Source organism: Ambystoma mexicanum, chromosome 12, assembly GCF_040938575.1.
Source record: "Ambystoma mexicanum isolate Mex_15411 chromosome 12, UKY_AmexF1_1, whole genome shotgun sequence".
NCBI classification, from domain to species: Eukaryota; Metazoa; Chordata; class Amphibia; order Caudata; family Ambystomatidae; genus Ambystoma; species Ambystoma mexicanum.
Window position 1 is genome coordinate 1154313768 of NC_090936.1, and position 23964 is coordinate 1154337731.

General features: G+C 46.7%; 1 protein-coding gene across 2 annotated transcripts in view; it reads right to left on the reverse strand.

Annotated features, from left to right (window-relative positions):
• Positions 1–23964, reverse strand: part of WIF1 (WNT inhibitory factor 1) — a 358763-nt gene that overhangs the window by 110073 nt on the left and 224726 nt on the right. The window contains exons 5-6 of one of the 2 annotated variants that reach the window (XM_069629749.1): positions 20537–20632; positions 906–1001 (exon numbers count right to left, since the gene is read on the reverse strand). In XM_069629749.1, coding sequence (XP_069485850.1) covers positions 906–1001; positions 20537–20632 — 192 coding nt within the window. The remainder of the gene's footprint in view (positions 1–905; positions 1002–20536; positions 20633–23964) is intronic. The other variant, XM_069629750.1, reaches the window with a different exon arrangement.

A 23964-nucleotide genomic window follows, 5' to 3' on the forward strand; every position in this document is an offset into this window, starting at 1 on the left:
ACTGGGGTCGGTCAAATATATCATTGAATATTCCAGTCCATGGGATGAATATTAGTATTGTATTCTACAAGTGGTGGCCGCTACACACTTTCTGCCATTTAAGTGCTCACCATATACACTTAGTGGCCGGCTCATAAAGAAATATCTCTGACTTAGCATTGACTTAAACCTGGAGAAGACCATTTGTTATGTAATGAATATCTCTGACTTACTCTGAGTAAATCAGTAGTAAAATAACGTGCTACTGACTTACTCTGAGTAGTAGTAAGTCAGAGTTATTTGTACTAACCCCTTTATGAATTGGCCCATATATATCAATTTCTTATGTATTTATTAATTCATATTTGTAGAGCGTGCAACAGCCTGGGGGCATTGTGGCTTGCTTTGTATCTGTGTACAAGTGTAAAATAATGACTGCTTAAATTACTGTTAACCGCTGAAGACAAGCCTTATCGCGCAGCGAATGACAGTATATGATCAGGATTCTTCAAATTTCAATGTCCGGTCACAAAACTATAAGTGAAGTGCCCACAATTTCCTTTATCTCTCAGCCACGACAACTCATGCATGTGCTAGGTTGACATGTTCTTATTTTAAGAATACCCAGACTTGTGCATGCTCTGCACTCCAACTGAATACACCCATCCAATATCACACAATGTATGCCTAGGATTCGTGATCAGCTGTTGTGGCCGTAGCCATGACAACTATGAAGCACTACCATGTGGTCTGGACCACACTTAATAAAGAAACTTTAAAAAAAACAAGAGCACTGCTCAAATTTAAAATTCACTTTAGAGCAAGAAATGCCAGCAGCCATTTTGTAAAACGACGGGAGGAAGGATAGTTTGATAGGTGGCTTGATCCTAAATATACGTCAGCATGGCCTTGTTTCAAAAACATACCTTTGTCGCAGTTGGCGCCGTAATATCCAGGCGGACAGATGCACAAACCAGGGGAGACGCACAGACCGCCATTCATACACCGGGGTGTACAGAGAGCTTATGATGGAGGAGACAAGAGGAGATGTTAGAGGGCTTCCCACAATGCATTTAAAGTTACTTTTTCATATTTCGGCTTCTTGTCTCCATCCTCTATGCTTGCTTCTCTAATTGAGTATTTTCCCACCCTATTTCAATTCAGTATTCACAAAATAAGGTTTTAGCATAAAAGAAAAACGGAAAGTCCCCGAAAAAAGGGTTACATATATTACAACAATGGCCTTTTAAATCATTTCCCCCAAATTTTAAATGTGCGCACTTACAATATTTTTTAAACATCATTGCTATGCATAGTAGAGGACAAACAGCCTGTAATTATTTCTTTTACAAATAATTAAGGTATTTTCCCAGATGGAGAACCACCATAAGGGATTTCTTTCATTTTTAGTTGGGGCTATTGGGTGGCAGAGCCACCTATAAGCCGAAACTATTGCATTAGAGTACAGATAGGGAGAAAAGAGGAGGAACACACAGCTTGTAGGTGCTGTTTGGTTATTTGCCTACCCAGACTTACTGCGTATGGTCATGCTAATACAGCGCTTTGGCGTAAGGCACTTAATAAATCAATAAATACAAATACATTCCCACCCAGTTCCTGCCCCTCCCCGACCAAAACACCCGCTCACGGAAACTCTTGCCTTAATCAAACTCAGCACTGGAAGGGCCCACCAGGGTTTTTTCAAAGCAGTCTTCGGAGAGTTAAACCTGTTACTGGTGTAATAAAATGTCTTAACCAGGTCTGCCTTCAGCCATTCAATTTATAAGCACTATGCATGTCCTTCACTGAAGTTCTGTTAAAAAATAAGCATTGGAAAAGCCAACAGTTTTGGCTTGTGAATAAGTATTAGGCATTTGCATGGCACTGCTACTAGATGCCAATGTTTCACCCAATGGGGAAAAAAGATTGGGGAATTGTCAATAAAGGAAGGGGCATGACTGTCGACTCCACTGATTATCCTACGTGAAGTGCCATTTTGCACCTGTTTTCATGTAAGATAATGTAATGGGCCTTTGTATAGCGACTTTCACTATTGGTATATTCTCAACGCGCTGTGGGTTGAACGCCCTCGGGGGACCAAAGTCCAGATATGGGAATATTTGTCAGAGAGCAATGGATTGCATGTGTGCACTTAGCCAGTACAAAGGTTAATAGGGGTTGGCAAGTCCCTGCTAGTCACCCATGTTGAGCAGGCATGTGGGTGGGTGTGAAGTGGTAGCCCGGAGAGTATGCAAGATCGTGGGGGTAGCTGCATTCTAGTGCAGAGGTGCTGCGCAAGGTATGTGAGGCAGGAGAGACATTATGTGTGCAGCTACACCCAATTGTATCGTGGGGATAGGTGCATTCTAGTGCCAATGGTGCTGTACAAAGTACGTGAGGCAGGAGAGACATTATGTGTGCAGCTAGGCTGAATTGTATCGTGGGGGTAGCTGCATTCTAGTGCCAAAGGTGCTGTGCAAAGTGTGTGAGGCAGGAGAGACATTATGTGTGCAGCTAGACCGAATTTTATCGTGGGGGTAGCTGCATTCTAGTGCCAAAGGTGCTGTGCAAAGTATGTGAGGCAGGAGAGACTTTATGTTTGCAGCTACACCGAATTTTATCATGGGGATAGCTGCATTCTAGTGCCAATGGTGCTGTGCAAAGTGTGTGAGGCAGGAGAGACATTATGTGTGCATCTCGACCAATTGTATCATGGGGATAGCTGCATTCTAGTGCCAATGGTGCTGTACAAAGTACGTGAGGCAGGAGAGACATTATGTGTGCAGCTAGACCAATTTTATCTTGGGATAGCTGCATTCTAGTGCCAAAGGTGCTGTGCAAAGTGTGTGAGGCAGGAGAGACATTATGTGTGCAGCTAGGCCAATTTTATCTTGGGATAGCTGCATTCTAGTGCCAAAGGTGCTGTGCAAAGTGTGTGAGGCAGGAGAGACATTATGTGTGCAGCTACACCCAATTGTATCGTGGGGATAGCTGCATTCTAGTGCCAAAGGTGCTGTGCAAAGTGTGTGAGGCAGGAGAGACATTGGGCCTCATTATAAGTGTTGCGGTAAGGCAACAACGGCGCCGGTAGTGCTACTGGCGCTGTTGTTACTTCTCCACAACATTACGAGTGCAGTGCGGCACCCGCTAGCAGAACAGTATGGTAGCAACGGTCCAGTTATAAACAGGACCAATGTAACTATCCTCCCCGTTCCCATTGGGCCCTATGGGGGCTCAAATGGGAATAGGGTCATACCGGGTCTGGGTACCAAGAATGGAAATTACCGGGCCCGCAAAGGTCGGAATGGCCCGGTAATTCCCATTTTTCGGGACCCGGACCCGAGTTTGGGGGTAGCCATGCAGGTAAAAATGGCATGGCTACCTCCAAACTCGTAATGAGGCCCATTATGTGTGCAGCTACACCGAATTTCAATGGCCAGTTAATATCTTTACAGCAGTGCCAAGCAAGTGTTTTCCCATGACCACACAAAAGCCCAAACTGTTGGCATTGCCAATGCTTGTTCTTTTTTGTAGCCTTTAGGAGCTTTATAAATGGGTTTGATTTTGCATACCGAAATGCTTTGCTCATGTGGTTCTGAACTGGAAGTGAACTTGCAGTGATGGCCCCTGGATGGCACTGTAGCACGTGTGACTTGTGGCTACTGGATGGCTCTGTGGCACGTGTGACTTGTGGCCACTGGATGGCACTGTGGCACGTGTGACTTGTGGCTACTGGATGGCTCTGTGGCACGTGTGACTTGTGGCCACTGGATGGCAGTGTGGCACGTTGACTTGTGGCCTCTGGATGGCACTGTGGCACATGCAACTTGTGGCTACTGGGTGGCGCTGTGGCACGTGTGACTTGTGGCCACTGGATGGCACTGCGGCACATGTGACTGGGCCCAAATGGCTTATTTTACTTTCAAATATGTTATGCCAATAAATGGCTAATATGGAGTCCATGTAACAAACACCTTTATTACATTGGCGTGTTCTTGATCACGCCTGTGACAGATGACATTTGGACAGAGAGTATACTCTTGGAATTGGACCAGGATATAGGACCTTTGGTGTATGGAGTTGGGCTGTGTTACACTATATTCGACCGAAGGAGCTGGGGGAGGGTACATCAGTTTCGGTCTATGTAATTGACCTGAGGCCTAGCACATACAGTTAATGGAGTCAGCCTGGGTGTATGCACATGTATGTTACAGTAGACTACATTCAGTAAATGGAGTTGGGCTGGGATGTACTCGATTTAATTTATTGAGTCTTGCTGAGGATATATTTTATCTGATTGGTAGATTTGTGCTGGGGTATGCCAGAGTGATGTTTCAGATTCCTCTTAAGCTGACAACCAACATACTAAGAAAGGTGACCTAAGCCCCTGTGGTTTCCATGGCCCGGTCAGCTCTTTCTCGGGGCAAAAAGTGAATGCCTGTCAAAACCTTGGGCATTTCGCTTAGGATAATATGTGGAGTCCACAATCATGCCCCTTCCCTTATTGGCAGTTCCCAGATCCTTCTTGGGTGAACAATTGGTTTTGTGTGCATGCTACACTGCAGTGTTGAATGTGTAGGAGATCTTGTTTGGCTTCTCTGGTGTTTGTGTGGGTCATGGGTTTCAGTTTGTTGTGAAGGTAGGATGGAGTTTGGAGGTAGATGGCCTTGTATAGAATTCAGAATAATTTGAAAGCAATTCTCTGGGGTGTGGGAAGCCAGTGGAGTGGGGGGAGAACTGGGGTGACGTGTGAATGTTTTTGTAATTGTAGAATGAGTCCTGCTGCTGTGCTCTGTATGGTTTGCAGGGGCGTAAGGGTGTTGTTGAGACTCCAGTGAGGATTGAGTGTCTGTAGTTAGGCTTAGAGAGACTAGAGCCTGGACCATCGTACAGATGTCGTCAAGGAAAAGGATGCGTCTTATCTTGCATAGGAGGTGTAGATGTAGGTTGCTTACTTTTGTGATGGAAGCTCTGTGGTCCGTGAAGGATAGGCGTTGGCCAAATGGGAAGCCTACAGACTTTACTAGCATGGAGAGGGAGGTGTCGGCTGTCATTGGCGAGTTCTTTGATCCAGGGAGTGATGTTGGGTTTGTGTCTAGGGGGGCAGATGAGTAGGCACTCCATTTTGGATGGTTTGAGTTTTAGAAGTGGGTGACCATCCAGGCAGTTATGGTGGAGAGACAGTTTCTGGGGGTGCAGAGCTCTGAGGGGGAGATGATTTGAAATTATATGTGTGTGTGTGTCATCTGTGTGTAAGTGAAAGTGAATGTTGTAGCTGTAAGAGTCTGTCTGGGGGATTCAGCGTATAGTTTGAAGAGGAGGGGGGCATCGGGAAGATCCTTGCAGTAGGCGATTGGGGTGGGATAAGATTGATAGGCAGCAGGGCAACAAAGCGTGCCTTTTCAGTGAGGAAGGAGGTATACCACTTGCAAATGGTGCCTGAGAGTTTCATCCTGTGGAATAGAATGTTTAGGTGGATGGTGTGGTCTATGGTGTCGAAAATCTGCAGAGAGGTTGAGGAGGACGAGAAGGGCCGTTTGTCCTTTATCAGTGATGTTGTGAAGTTGCAGAGAATGTAAAGTGATGCAGTCTCAGTGCTACAGCTGAACAAAAACCCTGTTCGGACGGGATTGAGGAGGTAGTTTCTGGTAATATGTTGCTGGAATTGGCTTGTGACAAAGTGTTCCATGATTCTGGGTAGGTAAGGCAGAAATGTGATGGGACAGCAGTTTTTGGGGAGCATGGGGTCGAGTGATGGTTTCTTGGTTTCTAACAAGCAGATCGTCACCACCCCGGCAGGTACCTTTAAAGAAAAGCCTGAAATATTCTGTATTCTGGGTATTCTCCTCTGCATCCAATGTTAATGTTATGTCAATGGCTATTTGCAAATAGTACACATGCACCGACCATTCTGTAATTGCTTCGTCAAGGTGACTTCTTTTATGATAAATTAGCATCACATGTTACCCAACCATTCCCCTTGCTGTCCTTTTACTCTAAATTATTTATAAGGTGTTACCAAAGTGGCCCAGAGGCATACGGGCGCCAAAGAAGCTGAAGGGGCACAATGTCTATATAACGGACCAGGCTAACCCTAGCTCAGCCATTATCCAAAAAGATACGTTTTAAGCTGTTTCTTGAAACACTCCAAAGGCGGCAGTTTCCTAGTTCAACAGGCAGGGCATTCCACTTGAAGGGAGCAGCCACCCAGAAGGCCCGGTTTTTTTTACTAATTCAAGTGAGGCTTTCAGTATTTGCAACAATTTCAGACTGCTTGAGTGCAGGGAGCGAGGTTCTGGTTTGTTTTTAAGTCTGCGGGCTATGTATTCAGGAAAAAGCCCTGTCAGTGATTCATAGGCAAGTAGTCTAAAATCTATCCTAGCTGCAATGGGCACCTCTGACACATGCTCACTCTTCCGCATCCCCATAATCACTCTAATTGTGCTATTTTGCACTACTTGGAGTTTGGCCAATTCTCTTTTGCCAATACCTCTTTGTAGGGAGCTGCAATAATCAATGTTAGGTGAAATAATGGCCCGGGCAACTGTTTCGCATGCCCTTTTGAGAATGAAATGGGCGAATATGCGAAAGTAGCCGTATGCAATAGTCTGACACTGAAACAAGGCTATTAACCTGCGCTGTCATGTTTAGTGTGTGGTCAAATACCACACCCAGTTTTTTAATTTTTCCTTTAGTGGGAATGTCGTGCTTCGCAATGCGGAATGTATCATATTCCCCATTAAGCTTAAGTAGTCTAGGCCTAGAACCTATGATCATGAGTTCCGTTTTTTCGTGGTTCAAGGCCAGCCCACTCGTATCCATCCACTCTTGTATCAGTTCGGAAATTTCTGTCACCATTATGGAGTCTTTCTCATAGTCACCCGACAGAGGGATTAGACATTGAGAATCATCCTCACAGTTTGAAAAGCATATCCTTTTTTGCTCTAGTAGTTGGAAAAGTGGAGCCGTAAAAATGTTGTACAAAACAGGGGATAGAGAAGCCCCCTGCGGGATGCCACAGCACAGTGGGGCCGGATCAGCTTCTGCTTGCTTACTGCAGACCTGCCTAGTTCTGTTACTTAAAAAGGACTGCATCCACTCCTTCGCTTGATCGCTAAAGTTGGCCACCTCCTGTAATCTGTTCAAAAGCAGAGGGTGGTCCACTAAATCAAATGCAGAAGATAAGTCCAATGACATCAACAGCATGGTTTTCCCCTCGTTGATATTAGCCGTCATATTGGACTTCAGTTCCAATAAGGCCGATTCTGTACTTAAGCCCGGTCTGAAGCCTGACTGGCCCCCATTAAGAATTGGGTGGTCTTTTATATGGCTCAGTAGTTGTTCATAGGCCACTCTATCCACTATTTTTAATAAAAATGGCTAGTTGGATATTGGCCGGTAATTAGCAGTGACTTTGGGATCCTGCCCTTGTTTTTTAGCAATGGGGCGATCCAAGCGCCCTTCAATCTTGTAGACACCAATCATTCTTTAAAGGAGGTGTTAACTATTTTCGTGATGGAGCTGATGAAAAGCTCTTAGCAGGCTTTCATAGCTGAAGCTGGAAATATATCCCCTTTGCAAGAGGATGACTTGAGTTTGGCCAAGATAATGCAGAGCTCATCTACAGTTATACTCCTAAAATTAAATGTAGGTATAATCATCTTCCCCTTGTAAACAGCTTTCCCCAAGCCCCTGCAGGGTTCAACCTCAAGGAGAGATACGTTGTTTCAATCAAGGGGAAGGGCGTAGAGATTTGATCTGTGAAACCAGCTACTGTAAATGCCTGTTGAATCCCCTTCCCTTAGAGTTCCGCAGAACCGTTGTTCTCCTTAATGTTTCCTTACTCGGCTGGTTATGCTTAGTCTGGGGTCCCTTATCTCGTTGCATCACCTAGATGACCTCCAGACCACTGCTTCATGCCGTACGTTAACTCCATGACCTCTTCATAAGTATCATGCCGCGACTGTTGCGTCTTAGATAAAGATCCTTGATTTCTGCCTCATTTATATTGCACCAAGATGGCTACATCGTGTATCCCGCTCCTTGATTGGCTGCTGCCTCATGGATACTGTTCCTATGCAGATATGTTATCCTTTGTTATCTGACCTATATGGCTCTTCATTGTTACCTCATATATATACTGCCCCTTCGTTGACTGCTGCTTGACACACAGTGCTCCTTGATTAGCTGTTGCTCCATATACGTGGCATCTTGATTGTTCGTGCACCTCAGTAACCTGCTCACATTTCCACTTCCTACCTTACACTGCACATCAGCCAGACGCAAACACACTGCACCCTGTGAGCACTTGCATCATCCAGACTCTACATCTCTCCCACCAGCTTGTCACACACAAACATCCAGCAACCCTCCACCTGTCCTTGCTCTTAGGACAGAATTGGTCAGTAGTAAACCAGACAGGATAAATGCACCTTTGGCTGCCTTCCGGAGGCTCATACTCCAAGTGTACTCACCACAACTCACATACAAACACACCACCACACAGCGAAGGGGTTCTTCCGATCGGCACTGATGAACACTCGTTTTCAATTCTTAGCTCTACCTCTCCTACCAATAACATCTCCTCCCTTGAAGGATCTAGTGCCAAGAGACCACCAAAATGGCAGACATTAAGAGTACTTAACATTGCATACACTACATTTGATTTACAGACTGAGGCTGTGGAATGCTACATGCAATATATGGAGTTGGGCTGGAGTATACTACATGTGGATTAAGGAGTTGATATTGGGTATACTACATTCAATATATAGAGTTTGGCTGGGTTATGTTACATTTGGCTCAATGAGTTGATCTTGGGTATACTACATTCAATATATGGAGTTGGGCTGGGTACACTACATTTGGTTTAAGGGGTGAACTTGGGTATACTACATTCAATATATGGAGTTGGGCTGGGGTATACTATATTTGGCTTAAGGGGTTGATCTTGGGTATACTACAATCAATATATGGAGTTGGGCTGGGGAATACTACATTTGGCTTAAGGAGTTGATCTTGGGTATACTACATTCAATATATAGAGATGGACCTGGAGTATACTATATTTGGCTTAAGGGGTTGATCTTGGGTATACTACATTCAATATATGGAGTTGGGCTGGGTATACTATATTTGGCTTAAGGAGTTGATCTTGGGTATACTACAATCAATATATGGAGTTGGGCTGGGGAATACTACATTTGGCTTAAGGGGTTGATCTTGGGTATACTACATTCAAAATATATAGAGGTGGGCTGGGGTATACTGCATGTGGATGAAGGAGTTGATCTTGGGTATACTACATTCAATATATGGAGTTGGGCTGTGGTATCCTACATTTGGCTTAATGAGTTGATCTTGGGTATACTACATTCAATATATGGAGTTGGGCTGGGGTATCCTACATTTGGCTTAAGGAGTTGATCTTGGGTATACTACATTCAATATATGGAGTTGGGCTGGGTATACTACATTTGGCCTAGGGAGTTGATCTTGGGTATACTACATGCAATATATGGAGTTGGGCTAGGGTATATTACATGTGTTAAAGGAGTTGATTTTAGGTATACTACATTAAATATATGGAGTTGGGCTGGGGCATATTACATTGGCTTAAGGAGTTGATCTTGGGTATACTACATTCAATGTATGGAGTTGGGCTGGGTATACTACATTTGGCTTAAAGAGTTGATCTGGGGTATACTACTTTCACATATGGGTTGGGCTGTGGTATGCTACAATTGGAGTAAAGAGTAGGTCTATGGTAAACTACATTTGGATTAAGGAGTTAGGCTTGAGTATACAACTTTCCAATATGAGTTGAGCTGAGGTATGCTATTTTTGGATTAAGGAGTAGGGCTACAGTAAAGTACACTTGGAGTGGGGTGTGGGTATAGTACTTTCCTACATGAGTGGCACTGGGGTATACTACACTTGGATTAAGGAGCTGGGTTTGGGCATTAACTGCCAGAGAAAACCATATACCCAGGTAATCAAATTCGCGTGCTTGTGTATATTACATTCAGTATATGGAGAAGTGCCATGGTAAACTGCAACTGGATTAAAGAGTTGGGCTAGGATATGCCACCTTAATTTATGAGTTCAGCTGGGGTATGCTACATTTGGATGAAAGAGTAGGTCTACAGTAAACTACATTTGGATTAAGGATTTGGGCTTGGGTATACTACTTTTGTATATGAGTTGGGCTGGGGTATACTACATTTGGATTAAGGATTTGGGCTTGGGTATGCTACTTTTGTATATGAATTGGGCTGGGGTACACTACATTTGGATTAAGGATTTGGGCTTGGGTATACTACTTTTATACATGAGTTGGGCTGGGGTACACTACATTTGGATTAAGGATTTGAGCTTGGGTATTCTACTTTTGTATATGAGTTGGGCTGGGGTATACTACATTTGGATTAAGGATTTGGGTTTGGGGGAACTACTTTTGTATATGAGTTGGGCTGGGGTAAACTACATTTGGATTTAGGAGTCAGGCCCGGGCATACTACATTTCTCACAGCAAATTATACTTAGCCATAGTAACAGTCTCTGTGTAGTTTCCTTTCTCCTTGATTAACCTGGGATTCCACCTCAAAATTCATCCTCTCATCTTTCCAGAAAATATTATATGTGAGATGCACAAGTGACAAATGTCTAATACTGCTGTGAGTACATTCACCATTTCACTTCCGTGACTGCATTTCAATCTGCATCAGGATACAGTTGTACAGTTCCAGAATTAAAGATCAAGGAGCTTTAAAGTATGTGGTACTTCTTGCTGTAATTTACACAGAGTTCTGTACAATACTCATACAATACTACCTGCCCCCAATCTTGCCCAGGCAGGTTCTCACGCTCATGTTATTATGGGGGCTCAGCCGTTTGTGGTTATTACAGTGTGCTCTAGCACCTTGAAGCGTCTCTTGAGCTAGATGGAATTACCAATAAAGATCTCGGACCAAATAAGCAGACAGACTCCAAGAATATGACAAAGTACTACTCTATTCTCAATTTAATAAAGCAGGGTAAACCGGCAGACATCGCACTGATGCTTGCACACTCACAGAAACTGATTACACAGAGGTCTTATACCCCAATATTCATCACCTATGACGTCATCCTACATGGCAAACTGTAAAACCTATTGGCGGAAGGGATTGGTTAGGGGAACATATCTACTTATAAAATACATATGGGTTAGTACTTCATTGGCTGCCCCTTATCTGTAGGGCACGCCTTGAATGACCTCTAAATATGCATAATACTGATGATAGCGGACAGAATGGAAGCGGATTGATCTGTGCAACATTATATAGCAGGTTTATTTATTTATTTAAAATGTATAACGCGCAAACTAAGGCCCAAAGGCGTCTAGGTACCCCATAGACCCAATGACTCATTGGCATTCCCACCCAACCTTGGACTTTCGACTCAGCTAGCAGCACATAAGGAAACCGAAACACAGGTGCTTAAGTCACATCAGATTACTCCGCACTTTCCCAATTAGTCCATCATCTCTCATCAGTGCAACCATAAGCCAACGTTTCCCGTCTGTAGTTGACCTTGTAGTCTTCTCTCTGTTCTGGGACACTCGATTAAGTGTAAGCACATCACTATCTTCATCCGAAGCTTAATGGATAGCCCCTGTTTTCGACTTCTGCATTATGTGTGAGGAGTTACTTACTGCTATTTGATTTAGTTATGCTGGGTGCCATTGCTCCGATTGGCCTCTGAAGACTTGCTCGCTCCATCTTGTAGGAGCCTCATCCATTGTTAATTGTCCAATACTTGGCTCTTGCAAATGTTTCCTCTTCTTTAATCTAAGAGAAATATTTCTTACGTACATAGCTTGTCCATCTGCCTCCCTTTGTGCTTTGCAGCTATTCCTGAAATAGCATCCTTGATCCTAGGCCAGCGTAGACCTTCTTTATTCTGCATACAAAGCTGTTTTCCAGTGTCTCCTTGCTCTGCATCCCTGGTCTGTCTTTGAGGTAGCTGGATTGAATCTTTACATGAACCGACGTCCATTTTCCTATCATGGCCGACCTTGCCACGTTATATTTTCCTCTATAGCAAGCTTGTATGTATCTCGTCTACCTTGCGTTGCTGCATATTTACACTTGTTGGTCAGCAAATTACTTCATCTTCTTTTGCATTCATAATTACTTCATCATTTCGTGCATGTCTCTCTTGTCACTTCAATTACATTGGCCCTCATTACGACCCTGGCGGAAAGTGACTGACCGGACCGCAACAGCGTAAATAGCGTTTCCGCCATTGCACGAAGGAGCAAAGTGCGGCCCATTCCGACCCATCGGGCACGAGCACCACGGCATGGCGGAAGTGCAAAGTCCGCGATGGCGGAAATGACCCCAAAACGGCCCACACCGCCGCCGTACGGCGCCCTTGGTGCAATACCGCCACCCATCACAGCGGGCACCGCAGAGTGCGCCTACCGGAAAGTACGGTGACCGGAAATATACGGAAACGGAAGTTAAAACATGGTCCCGGAACGGGAAACAACCCGCCGTACACCTATAAAACCACAAAAACCACACAACCACTAAAAACACTACCCCGAGACACACCCCAACCCGTCATCCACCCTAGCGAAACCAAGAAAAATGGGAAAAGTAGCGAAGAAAGCGTGCGACCGCAAGCGGCAGGTCCACTTCTCCCGTGAGGAACTCACCGTGCTAACAGAGACCCTCCAGGAGAATGCTGCCGTCGTCTTCTCCACGCAAATGACCAGGACGGCACTTGCGAACAAGAAGGCCATATGGGCTCTGGTGGCACAGCGGGTAAGCGCGGTGGGGACCGCACCCCGCAACCCACAGCAATGCAGAAAGCGGTGGGACGACCTGCGGATACGCGTCCGCAGCATACTCTCTGCCAACCGCAACATTGCCACAGCCACCGGGGGAGGTCCTGAATCACCCATCAAGTTGACCCCCTGGGAAGAAATCTGTGCCTCCACCATCGGAATGGAGAGCATAGAGGGAGTCGGAGGGATGGAGAAAGGAGTGCAGACATCAGAAGAATCAGGTAGGTGGCCCAGATAAAACAATGCAAAATCCACAATGTCCAATCATGTGAAGTACCATGTGTCCACATAGTGCAACAGAAACACATGTCCAGGAGAACGTCCACACACATCGCCCTGATAGCGCACCTTAAAACCACAATAAATACATAAATAATTAAAAACCCCTAAAACACCCACCACACGTCCAGCAGGCACACCCTAACTGCAGGCTGCCAAACAACTGCACCCTAACCCCACACACAAATAAAAGCACCTCCAAGGCACCGACCCAAATCACCCTCATGTACCACCCCAATGCATGTGATACAATGCCATTCCAATACCCACAGACCCATTAATAACCCTCGCCCTCCTTTACTCCACCACATGCTCCGATCCAAACGACGAGCATCAGGACACCCCTACCAGCACACCTGCAAAGAGGGCCAAGACCAACGGCCAAAGACCCTCCACCTCAGCTGCACGCATCAAGACACGGCAGCAGCACAAATCAGGTGGCAGCACAGAGGAGGGAACATCAATAGGCACCCCAGCAGCCAGCATGCCCACAACACCACCACCACAGGTCCCCCCAATGGATGCCACAGAAGGCACTGCCTCTGGTGGCAGCAGCACCATAGGTGACACCCCATTGATGGCAGCATGCTCCGACACAGAAGACGGGGATGTCGAAGTCAGATCCATCCATGACCTGTCCCATTCCACGTCTGTCCCATCCCGTACAACATGAGGATACCACGCAGGGGCACCCACAAGACGACGACTGGCCATCCCCCCCAAGCCCTGTGGCAAGGCAACATGAGGTCAACAGCCCCTCTGTGACACCCCCGCAAATGGCCATGGCCCAGCAGAGGCAACAGTCCCTCGACCAGTTAATCGAGCAACAGCAGCAACTGGCCACGCTCCTCAAGGACCATGCCGATGAATGTGGGCGCACTAAGTCAGACATAGAAACATCAACTGAGACACTCAGGGCAGAAATGGAGAGAAGTACAGAGACACTAAGGGCACAAATTGAGAGTAGCACCGAGAGCCTGAGAGTCCAGATGGAGAGTAGCACCGAGAGCCTGAGAGTCCAGATGGAGAGAAGCACCGAGAGCCTGAGGGGGGAACTGCATGCGACGTCCAAAGACGTATGTGCCGAACTTGCCGCAGTGCGCCGTGTGCTCACTGAGCTCTCACAAACCCTTAGGGACATGCATGGACGTGAGCAGGCAGACACATCATCCGTAGCAAGTTCCGTCCAGGGCAGCCCCCAACGTAGATCTGGGAGGAACCTGCGCTCCACAGGCAGGGGTGCCCCTGACACCCGCAGAGGCGGCTTGCAATAGCGACAGCCCACTGACAATGAGCATCTTTGGACACTGGTGTTCGGGGGGGAGGTAGGAGGGTGGAGGGGGTGTGTTGGGCTCACTTGGGTGGCGGGTCGATAGGGTGTTCAACATGATATCACATATGCCATAAACAGTGCACGATCAACCAATGAGATGTGTGGACAATGATCTTTGTGTACTAGGCCATCATAGGCGTACAGTCCATATTGTGCATGTCCCAGACACACACAGTGCCACGAGTCCCGTGTCCATGTATCAGCCACCAGGCGTGAGTGCTAGAAGCATGCATCAATGAGATGCTGACGAATGTCACGGCCCTCTGGTGCCTCGCAGACTCCTTGAGGTGCTGCCACATCCCCACCCTCATCATGACCATCATCAGGTGCTTGCAGTTCTGCGTCAGGGGGCATGGGCACATTTCTACGTACGCACATGTTGTGGAGCATGACACATGCCATGACCATCTTTGCAACCTTCTCATGGCGGTACAGGAGTGCCCCGCCAGACCTGCTGAGGCAGCGGAAACGAGTCTTCAGTAGGCCGAATGCCTGTTCAATGACTACACGGGTACGTGAGTGGGCATGGTTGTAGTCCTCCTCATGCTGGTCCCGTGGGTTCCGGACTGGTGTGAGGAGCCATCTCTTCAGTGGATACCCAGCATCACCTGTATGTGGACGATAAACGTATGATGTGGAATGCCATTGCTACGTACGCACACCCCCCCCCCTTCCTGCCAGTTCATTGCCGCATCACATACCCCACATCATCATGCATGAAATGAGACTCACTGAGTAGCCAGGATCTGTTCCCTGTGTGTCGCTCCATGTAGCGTGGTATAGTAGAGTTCCTCAAGACCATAGAATCATGGGTTGATCCAGGGAATCTGGCACAACAATGTGTAATGATCCTGTTGGAGTCACACACCATTTGTACATTCAGGGAATGAAATTGTTTTCGGTTGCGGTACTGGGCCTCCATGGCATGTGGGACGACCAATTCCACATGGGTGCAGTCGATGGCACCAATGCAACCCGGTATGCCGGCAAGTGCATGGAATCCCACTTTTGTGTTGGTAATTTCCTGCTCCGAGCGTGGTAGAGAGATGTAGTCGTCTGCGTGCTGCAGGAGGGCATCGAGCACTTGCAATAGTGTCCGTGAGAACAGTGGCTGAGAAATGCCATGCAACTGTCCCACTGTGTGCTGGTAGGTGCCTGTGGCCAGGAAGTGGAGTACAGACACCACCTTCAGTAGGGGTGGGATGGCGGTTGGGCTATCTATCATGCTGACAAGGTCAACGTGTGTCATGTCCACTATTGCGGCTATGGTGTCCCGGTCCAAACGGTAGAGGGTGTGGATCTGCTCATCAGTGAGGTTGAACGGATGTGCTCGGAGGCGTGGGATTGCTGGCTGCCTGCGTGGTGGTAGTGGCTGTGCTGGCGGCCCTTGCTGGCCCTGCCTTGGCCTCCTCCTCCTCCTGCGCCTCCTCCGTGCGGCCGGTTGTAGTTGGTGTTCGTCTTCTTCTTGGAGTTGGAGTACTTGCAGTGCTATCAGGTCCCCCAGGGCCAACATCGCGAGTCCTGCCGGTAGCATTTCGGAGTGGGTGTGGTTGTGGGAGGAGACTGGGTGTGCAATTTATGTGTTTTCAGGCTGTATGGCCTCCACCTGTGGTGATTCATTCCACCTGTGCAAGCTGCTCTCCCCTTTGGCCGAGCATGCCCCGCACACAACGCTGCAATTCGAGGAATGGCATCTTGCTATTGCAATCATGCATTTGTACCCGATGGCCGTGTAACATTTGTTGATATGTACATTCGGCTATGGTCCCATTGTTTCACATACAATCTTTGCAGTCGCGAACAGACTTGTGATGGGTCAGTGGAACGTAGTACTCGAGTAACGGTGGGCCCTCATGCATCACTGTACCGAGTTGCACCGACGGGCGGGGCGTCCCATTCGTGGGTGAAGGCAGTTGCCATTTTCACACACAGCCGCACTAGATGGATTAATTTGTGATTTCAAACGGCCACAGATGCCTTTTCGACGTGATGTTGCAAATGAGGAATTCGAAGGGCGGCGCTTTCGGTTTCCAGCTAGCGCCGGGGAGATGCCCACAGGTCTGACTGCAAATATAACGTTCTTTTGTTCGATGTCCTTGAGACAGGGGCCATGGCGAGGAAGCAATGATTGATATGAATAGTTTGGTATGCGCAATAGTGACGTGGGCGATGAGGCCGGACGTTCCCAAATACATGTAACTTCACAACACTGGAATTACGGGCTGGGGCACTGTGGATTTTGCAGGCTGCATAACGCACAGACTCAATGGAAATTTCGAATGTTTTGTGAGTAAATATTCAGGCGTTTTTATAACAGGATGAGGGAATGATGAATGGATGCATGGGCAGGTGATTTGATACAGGGTTTGCCATGTACAGGGCTTGTTGGAATCTATCCGCCTCCCCTGCGCTATGTGATGCAGGGCTGCCATAGTGGGACCATCGTCTATCTGGCCTTGTTGTGCCCTCCCTGTCTCGACGCGCCTTCAGACACTTGTGTCCATGCACGTTAACATTCCCATCTGATGGAATCTGTTTTGACAGACGCATGCACAGGTACACTCGTTTGTGATGGTGTTTACACCTCGATATAGATAGTTATGAGTCGCAAGTGGTTTCGGGGTGGTGATGATCCTTTCGAGTGGGCTAGCATGCATATGACTGTGGATTTAGTGTGATTATTGAAGTGAGTTGTTCGAATGTAGTTCTGATGGCCATTCTGTTCTTTTTCTTTTCTTTTGGTTGACAGGTATCTCCTCCCCTTTTGCCACTGCCATCTGTATGCCACTCCTGCAGATGGCGTTTACTCACGCCACCTGCTGCTTCGTGTTAATCAGTGGAGCAGCATTACGATCTTATGGGACGATCGCCAATGGGCCACATGCCCTTACGCAGTACTAGTGGCTCGGAGCAACATTTCGGCCTTTCAGCTGGACTAGTGCCTCCCCATTGGGACGGGCCTGCGGTTCTGTGCGCTTCCATGTTGCCTTTTCGTACGTGAATGTGGCTCTGTGTACCATGATGGAACAGGGCGTCACACAAGTAGTAGCTGGTCATTCCTTGCGGATGCAGCCCACAATGGTGATATGTGTTTTGGAGTTCATGGACTAATGGCTGTATGGGCTTGGTGATTTAGTTGTGCATTAAATTTCTATTCTGATATGGGCCGTGTAGCGTTCTTCTTTGCGAGTGATGTGGCATATTACTATTTGGGGAGCGATGTATTGTGAGGAGATCTACATTGGGTTCCAGCTTCGGAGTTTAGTCGCGTGGTACTGTGCTGGGCGCGTTTGCCTACGGAGCCCAGTGAGGTCAGGGATGGGGGCTGCCAATATGACTGTTTGAATGTTGTCATGCTCAGGGGCGGGGGAATGGGTTTTGTGTAACAGATGCCGGTCAGCCAGGTGGACTGGTGGAATGTTGTGATTTTCGGAATATTGCTGATCACAGGTGCCTGTGTTTGCGTGCGTTTCTGGGGGGGGGACTGTGGTCATGTCCATTGGAATGGATTCTGTATTCGTGCCATCTGTGCCCTGCAGCTCCCATTGGCCCCTCTTGTGTTTCTTTTGTTCGTTGGCATGCATGGGTGACTTGTACATTTCACTGGTTGCATTGTGACTTCATTGCACCTACGGGGAGTTGTACTTTGTGGGCAGGGAGCGGTGTACAGGCACTCAGTGGGGCCGTTTACGGTTGATTCGCGATGCCGTACTTCTCACCATGGCGGATTGGTGCTTTCCGCCATGCTTGATGGCGTTAGGTACATGTCCGCTAGGGTCGGAATTCGCGTACCCTTGCGCCATGGTGGTATTTACGGTTTGGCATGGCGCGCGCGCGCGTACTTGGTGCAGTTAGCGTTGGCGTTCACTACGGTGTCGCTAATGGCTTCGTACTTTGCGGTGACGGGTCATAGTCGCACCGAGCGGTATTCGATGGCGGTATTGCATTTCCGCCATCGTTTTTCGGATTCCGCCAGGGTCGTAATGAGGGCCATTGTCACTCTTACGTATTTCCATAAATCTTCTTTATGACATCACCCTGCCCTCGTAAGATGTCTCTCAGCATTACATGATGTCCAATGGTGCGTGCAGACATCCTTCCACTCATTCAGTACGAGGATACATTCAATACGGTTGTCTGAGTGCATATCGTCTCTCATACACTCGATGCGGTATAGGGCCAATACAAGGGGTTCCACACACAGCTGTTCTCCTGCTGTTCCAGTATGACGTTGCTGAGGGGGCGGGAGTAAGCGTATATGCATCTACCTGCTGGGGTGAATATTGTGCAATGTGACTGAGCGGAAAGATCAAGATTTGGTGGTCGTGCCATTTGTAGTCTGTGTCAATTTGGGGAACAGGCTATGGTGTATGATATGCATTGGTAAAATTAGCCTGTTGAAGGCAGGAACTCAAATCTCACACAGCTATGCCACCTGCACCCCAGTATTAAGCCCAGGTTTATCAGCATTCTAATCTTGCTGCTCTCCACTGGCACAGTCGGGTACTTGGGCATCTGGAAGCTTGCTTCGACTCCCATCTGTTGTCCCAGAAATTAAAGCCGGTGAACATGGCTGCCCTCCCTCCCTCCAGTTCCCAGTACCATCCTATAATTCTCGCTATACATCAGGGCTCTACAGGTAAGAGTTGGGCAGTTGTCTGCAACGTTTGGCTCTCCAGGTATTTTGGACTACAATTACCATAAGCCCTAGTCAGCCTAGTCAATAGTGAGAGATCCAAGGAGTCACAGTCCAAAGCCTCTGGTGAACTGCAGGTTACAGACCCCTTGACTAGGGACGATGGGTCAAGCGGGATCTAGCAGCAGCGGCCGTGGTCGATGGGGGAAAGAGAGTTTTTGCTGCAAGAGATTTCATCGAAGAAGAATTTGTTGAAGGTTTTTTATCAGATTATGCCACAAATATATGGGGAGGGTGGGTTTAGGCTAATAACTAATGTACGGAGGATAAGGGAGGGCTGAGGGGGGCATCCCGCACAATCATTGGAGGCAAAATCTACCAGTTATCTTTTCCAGCAGATCAATTGAAGCGGTCGATGGGGGTAGAGAACGCACAAGCTGCTTGCTGGGTATGTCTCTATCCCGGTACCTTTCTCACTTCTGTTCTCTGTGCCTGTCCCTGAATTCTGAAACTGACACCCCCTGATTTATCTTCCATCCTCATCCTCCACTGTCAGAGTTGCCTCTTGAAGGACCCAACTACGTACGATTAAGTCTATACTGTGCATTTTGCAAGCAACCAGCACAACATCATGTCACCTACGTCCTCTCCTCCCCTTAATCTCTTCTTCTCTTCCTCCTAGATCCACCCATTCTCTTCCTCCCTTGTCTTCCCACCAAGTGCTTTGAAGCCAACTGAGTACGTCTTGACAGCTATACAAGCCACCTGTTGGCACGGATTTCAAATTCTGCAGTATATCAATTTACGGCAATATATCAGCATGTATGCTTGAATGTAGTACGATTAGGCTCACAGAAAGCGTTTGCTAAAGTCTTTGAAGTGCTCACGTGGAGTCAGACTATCAAAGGTCTGCCATGGCGCAAAGAAATTGAGACAATGGGCCTCATTACAAGTTTGGAGGTAGCCATGCCTGTAATGAGGCCCAATGAATTAAATGCAAATTCTGCTTATTAGATTATACATAATGGAGAAAAAGGTTTGGCCCCTACCTGTATTATTATTAATGTTTCAACCAGGGCAAAATTGCTATTGTCCAATTTGACTTCATGTCAATTTGACCTACTCCCATTTGACCGCATCTTTTTGACCTAATTCGGTAGGTCAAATGGTACACCTTATGTAAAAAATAGTTGTGGGGTGGGTTAAGGGACTAGGTTGAGGTGGGAGGAAGTCAGGGTGGGTGCAGGGGGTCTCCCCCGCATTAGGGGAGCTTGCGGGGGTGTCCCTCTGTAGTAGGTAAAATAAATTTGGTCAAATAAATTTGGTAAAATGGGCAGTAGGTCACGTTTTTTAGGTCAAACAACCCATATCCGTTTTATTTGCTCTGCTGCGAACATGAAAAGAAATGTGATCAATGAATTTGCTGTCTTTTGTTATGGGCACAAAATCGCGGTGAGTTTCATGGCCTCATTACCTTTTTCACAGTGCGGTCCATAAAATCCATCCAGGCACTCGCACACATGGCGGTCATTGCAGAAGCCTCCATTTCTGCAGCCGCCAGGGCACTTTGCTGTACAAAAAGGGAACGAGAAAGTGGACTTAGGTTTGCACAGTCTAATGATATGTCATGTATATAGCTCTTTCCCCACAGCCCTGTACATACAACATCTTTACATGCAATTATCACCCAACAGAATGGGTACTCATTTATCGACTTTGGAAGGATGAAAAACTGAGTTGACCTAGACGGGATTCAAATTGCAACAGCAAGCGCTCAACCCGCTGAGCTATCTTACCAGCAGGTATATCCCACCCTGGCCGTGACAGCCATGTTATTTTGTGACAAAGCTTTTTCTCCGGAGGATAGCTCAGGGGCAACGTGCTTGCTTTGGAGGCAAGACGACACAGAGCCACACCGGTTCGATCCCCGGGTCTGCGCTCAGAAAGCTCTGGGTATTAAGTGCGTTCTAAATAATCATATCATACTGCCCTCAAATGGCCACCGTAGTGGGCTCAGAGTACCATATATGCACGCCAACCAGCAGCCATTTCAATGCCAGTGTTTTGTGGCAGGTCCTGCCATTCACACACAGCAAATCTGCAGCCAGAGTCCTTCCAGCTGTAACTCAGAAGGCCTGGTTTGTACTTGTATCAAAGGATACACAGTGAATGCACAGTGCTTGACATTTAGAATTTTGAGGTTGGGCCACTGATGTTTTTATTCAAACAAATTTTAAACAATATGGATGTATTGTTTTTTTATTTTTGCTGCATCAGGATTATAATTTTTAGGCTAATCTGGGAGCCAGCCTTTTGACCCATATTGGTGTGGCTGTGCTGGGTGCAAAACCTAATGCAAAACTCCATACGTAGAGAGTTTTGCAAAGAGTGCACATTTGACTTTATAGAAAGCACAGGGCATCTGGCAACCTGGGCAGAGCTCATGTGAACTGTTGAAGGCAAAATAGCCCCCCCTCCGCCCGCTCACAAAACCATGTTGGCGGCACAGTTGCTATTTTGGGACAGGCCACACTTTTCCCACACTCCCGGCGAAGAGCAGTGCTCTATACTCCATGTTTAGAGTGTATGCATTCCGAGAATTATATGGTTGGACCACAAAGGTCAGGGGAGGAAGTCAAGGTGCCTTTCCAATTAGCAAGGACAGGGATCTCCAAGTCTGGCCCTTAGGAAACAAATCCACTTACTGTTCAGGGCGGTGGTGGTTGTGCCTTTACCGACAGGGTCGGCCCGCCGCCGAGCGGGCCTTGAAACACTTGTATATAGGCGCGTTATAAATGCCATATCATATCATACCATTATCACCACTGTAGTTTCCTTAACGGTGCCTTTTTGTTTTTAAATGAAAAAAAGAAACTTCCCTTGGCTGGGCAGGTCGGCGCCACAGAGTTCTGGTGTCCTGGAAGTCCGCTTTCACTGTTGATGACCGTGACTAGAGGGAAAGCAGCACTGTGTGGCACCGGTTTCGCGCAGCCAAGGTACGTTTTTTTTTTTTGATTAACAAAATTATTTATTAACAAAAAAAGACGCCATTAGCACCCGTGTAGGAAACTGCACGGGTGCTAAGATAAAGTGGGAGCGGGAAGGAGGCGCTGACTTCCTAGGCCAGTCGGAATGCAGGCTTGTACCATACAGTACAGCCCGCTTTTGGAGCATCCTGATTGGGTGCTAATGTACTAGTTGCTAATTTGTCGGGCCCAGTGGCTCTAGAATTTTTAGCTCTCCGAATTGCTTCATTTATATGCCATTTCTTAAAGCAATACCATACAAGAGGCGCACTCTTGCATGGTATTGGCACTAGGGCAAAGTTTACCCTTGAGCAAAAATCTTTCAATGCGTTTTTGCACCGTGGCAAAGTTCCTCCTAGTATAATACGGAAAGTTGATAGCACTAGAGCAAACTTTACGTGGTGCAAAAATGCATTGAAAATATATGTTTTTTTCACTAGGGTAATTTTTGCCCCAGTTCCAATTTCACCCATGGTGCAAAGAATGTCTAACATGGCCCCAATGTTTTTTGCATTGAGGCCATGTTTTTTGCAATAAGTCTTAAATTAGCCCACCTCAACGCGAAATAATCAATGGGTCCTTATTCCATGCAAAGCGGTCGGAGAAAGACTGGGGATTTCGTTCTGCAGAAGGTCCAAGCGTTGCAGAAACGCTGGAACACAAATAGAAAGCGGATTCTGTAAACCTGCATAATTGCATTGGAATAAGGACCCACGGATTATTTCAGGCTGAGGTCGACTAATTTAAGTCACGGTTGGAGAATTCCAGCTCCTGATAGCGTGACACATGAGTTTCCCTCACAACACATGTGAAAATACAAGAGGTGGTGTACACTGTATGGACAAGGGTTGAAAAGGACTCCGATCTGAACATAAGCAGACTGTTAGTCCTGATGAAGGCTGCTCTCTGCATCATAGAAAGAGGACACGTGGGATGTTTGCACCTCTGATACAATGGCCGAAACATGAACTGTCGACATATTTCATCATAATACATCCCTGAGATTGAACAACTGAGTGCCAATGAGGTTAAACCAATGTCACAGGAAAAGAAGTGATGTTTTTGTTTGAGTTGCTATCTAGGCAAACCAGTCCTAAGATATTTGTTTTGATAAAAGACTGCCTTAAAAACTAAGCGTACATGGATTTTAGCAATGGGTTTTCCTCCTCTATTTCCAGGGCTCAAGTCGAGGGTACACGTGGGGGGGATGGAATGGAATCCCTCCACTTTATTCAGAGGGTGGACTCAGTCCCTGCCAGCTAAAATGGGAAACATTGATTGTCCTCTTTGAATGTATGAATTAAAGCCGACCTCAGGGATCAAATCGCGTCGCTGGGATTCTAGGCCGGACACTTCACCACTGCACTATGTAACCTGATGAAGAATAACAAACAACTAAAGGTGAAATGTTCCATTTCGGTACTGCAAGTCCCAGGGAAAACATTAGTAATGGTTCTTGGAGTTTGAAACATGCACAGCTTTTAATGTTTTTAAAAACACTATTAGGAGAAAATATCCTCTCTTGGTTTTGTGTGTTTGTTGATTTTATGAAAGGCAAATGCCATTTGTCCTGTGCAATTTGGGTGGTTATGCAAAGCCAATTTAATGAAATGTGCATTTGTCACCTTGATTTGATAATGTTTGGCGATTTCACATCTCATTGGTTTGATGATGAGTCCCCCCACTTTAATTTTTAGGACTTGACCCCTGTCTATCCCTATACAGTCAAGGTTTTCATTCACGAATGTGCACATCCGTACTCACGCTTATACACTGGATTAATATGAAATTGATGCATTTTTCTGGTGGAAATGCATTTTAGCATATACAAATATTTTTGATACTAATGAATTATGGGTGTTCTGAATATGAAGAA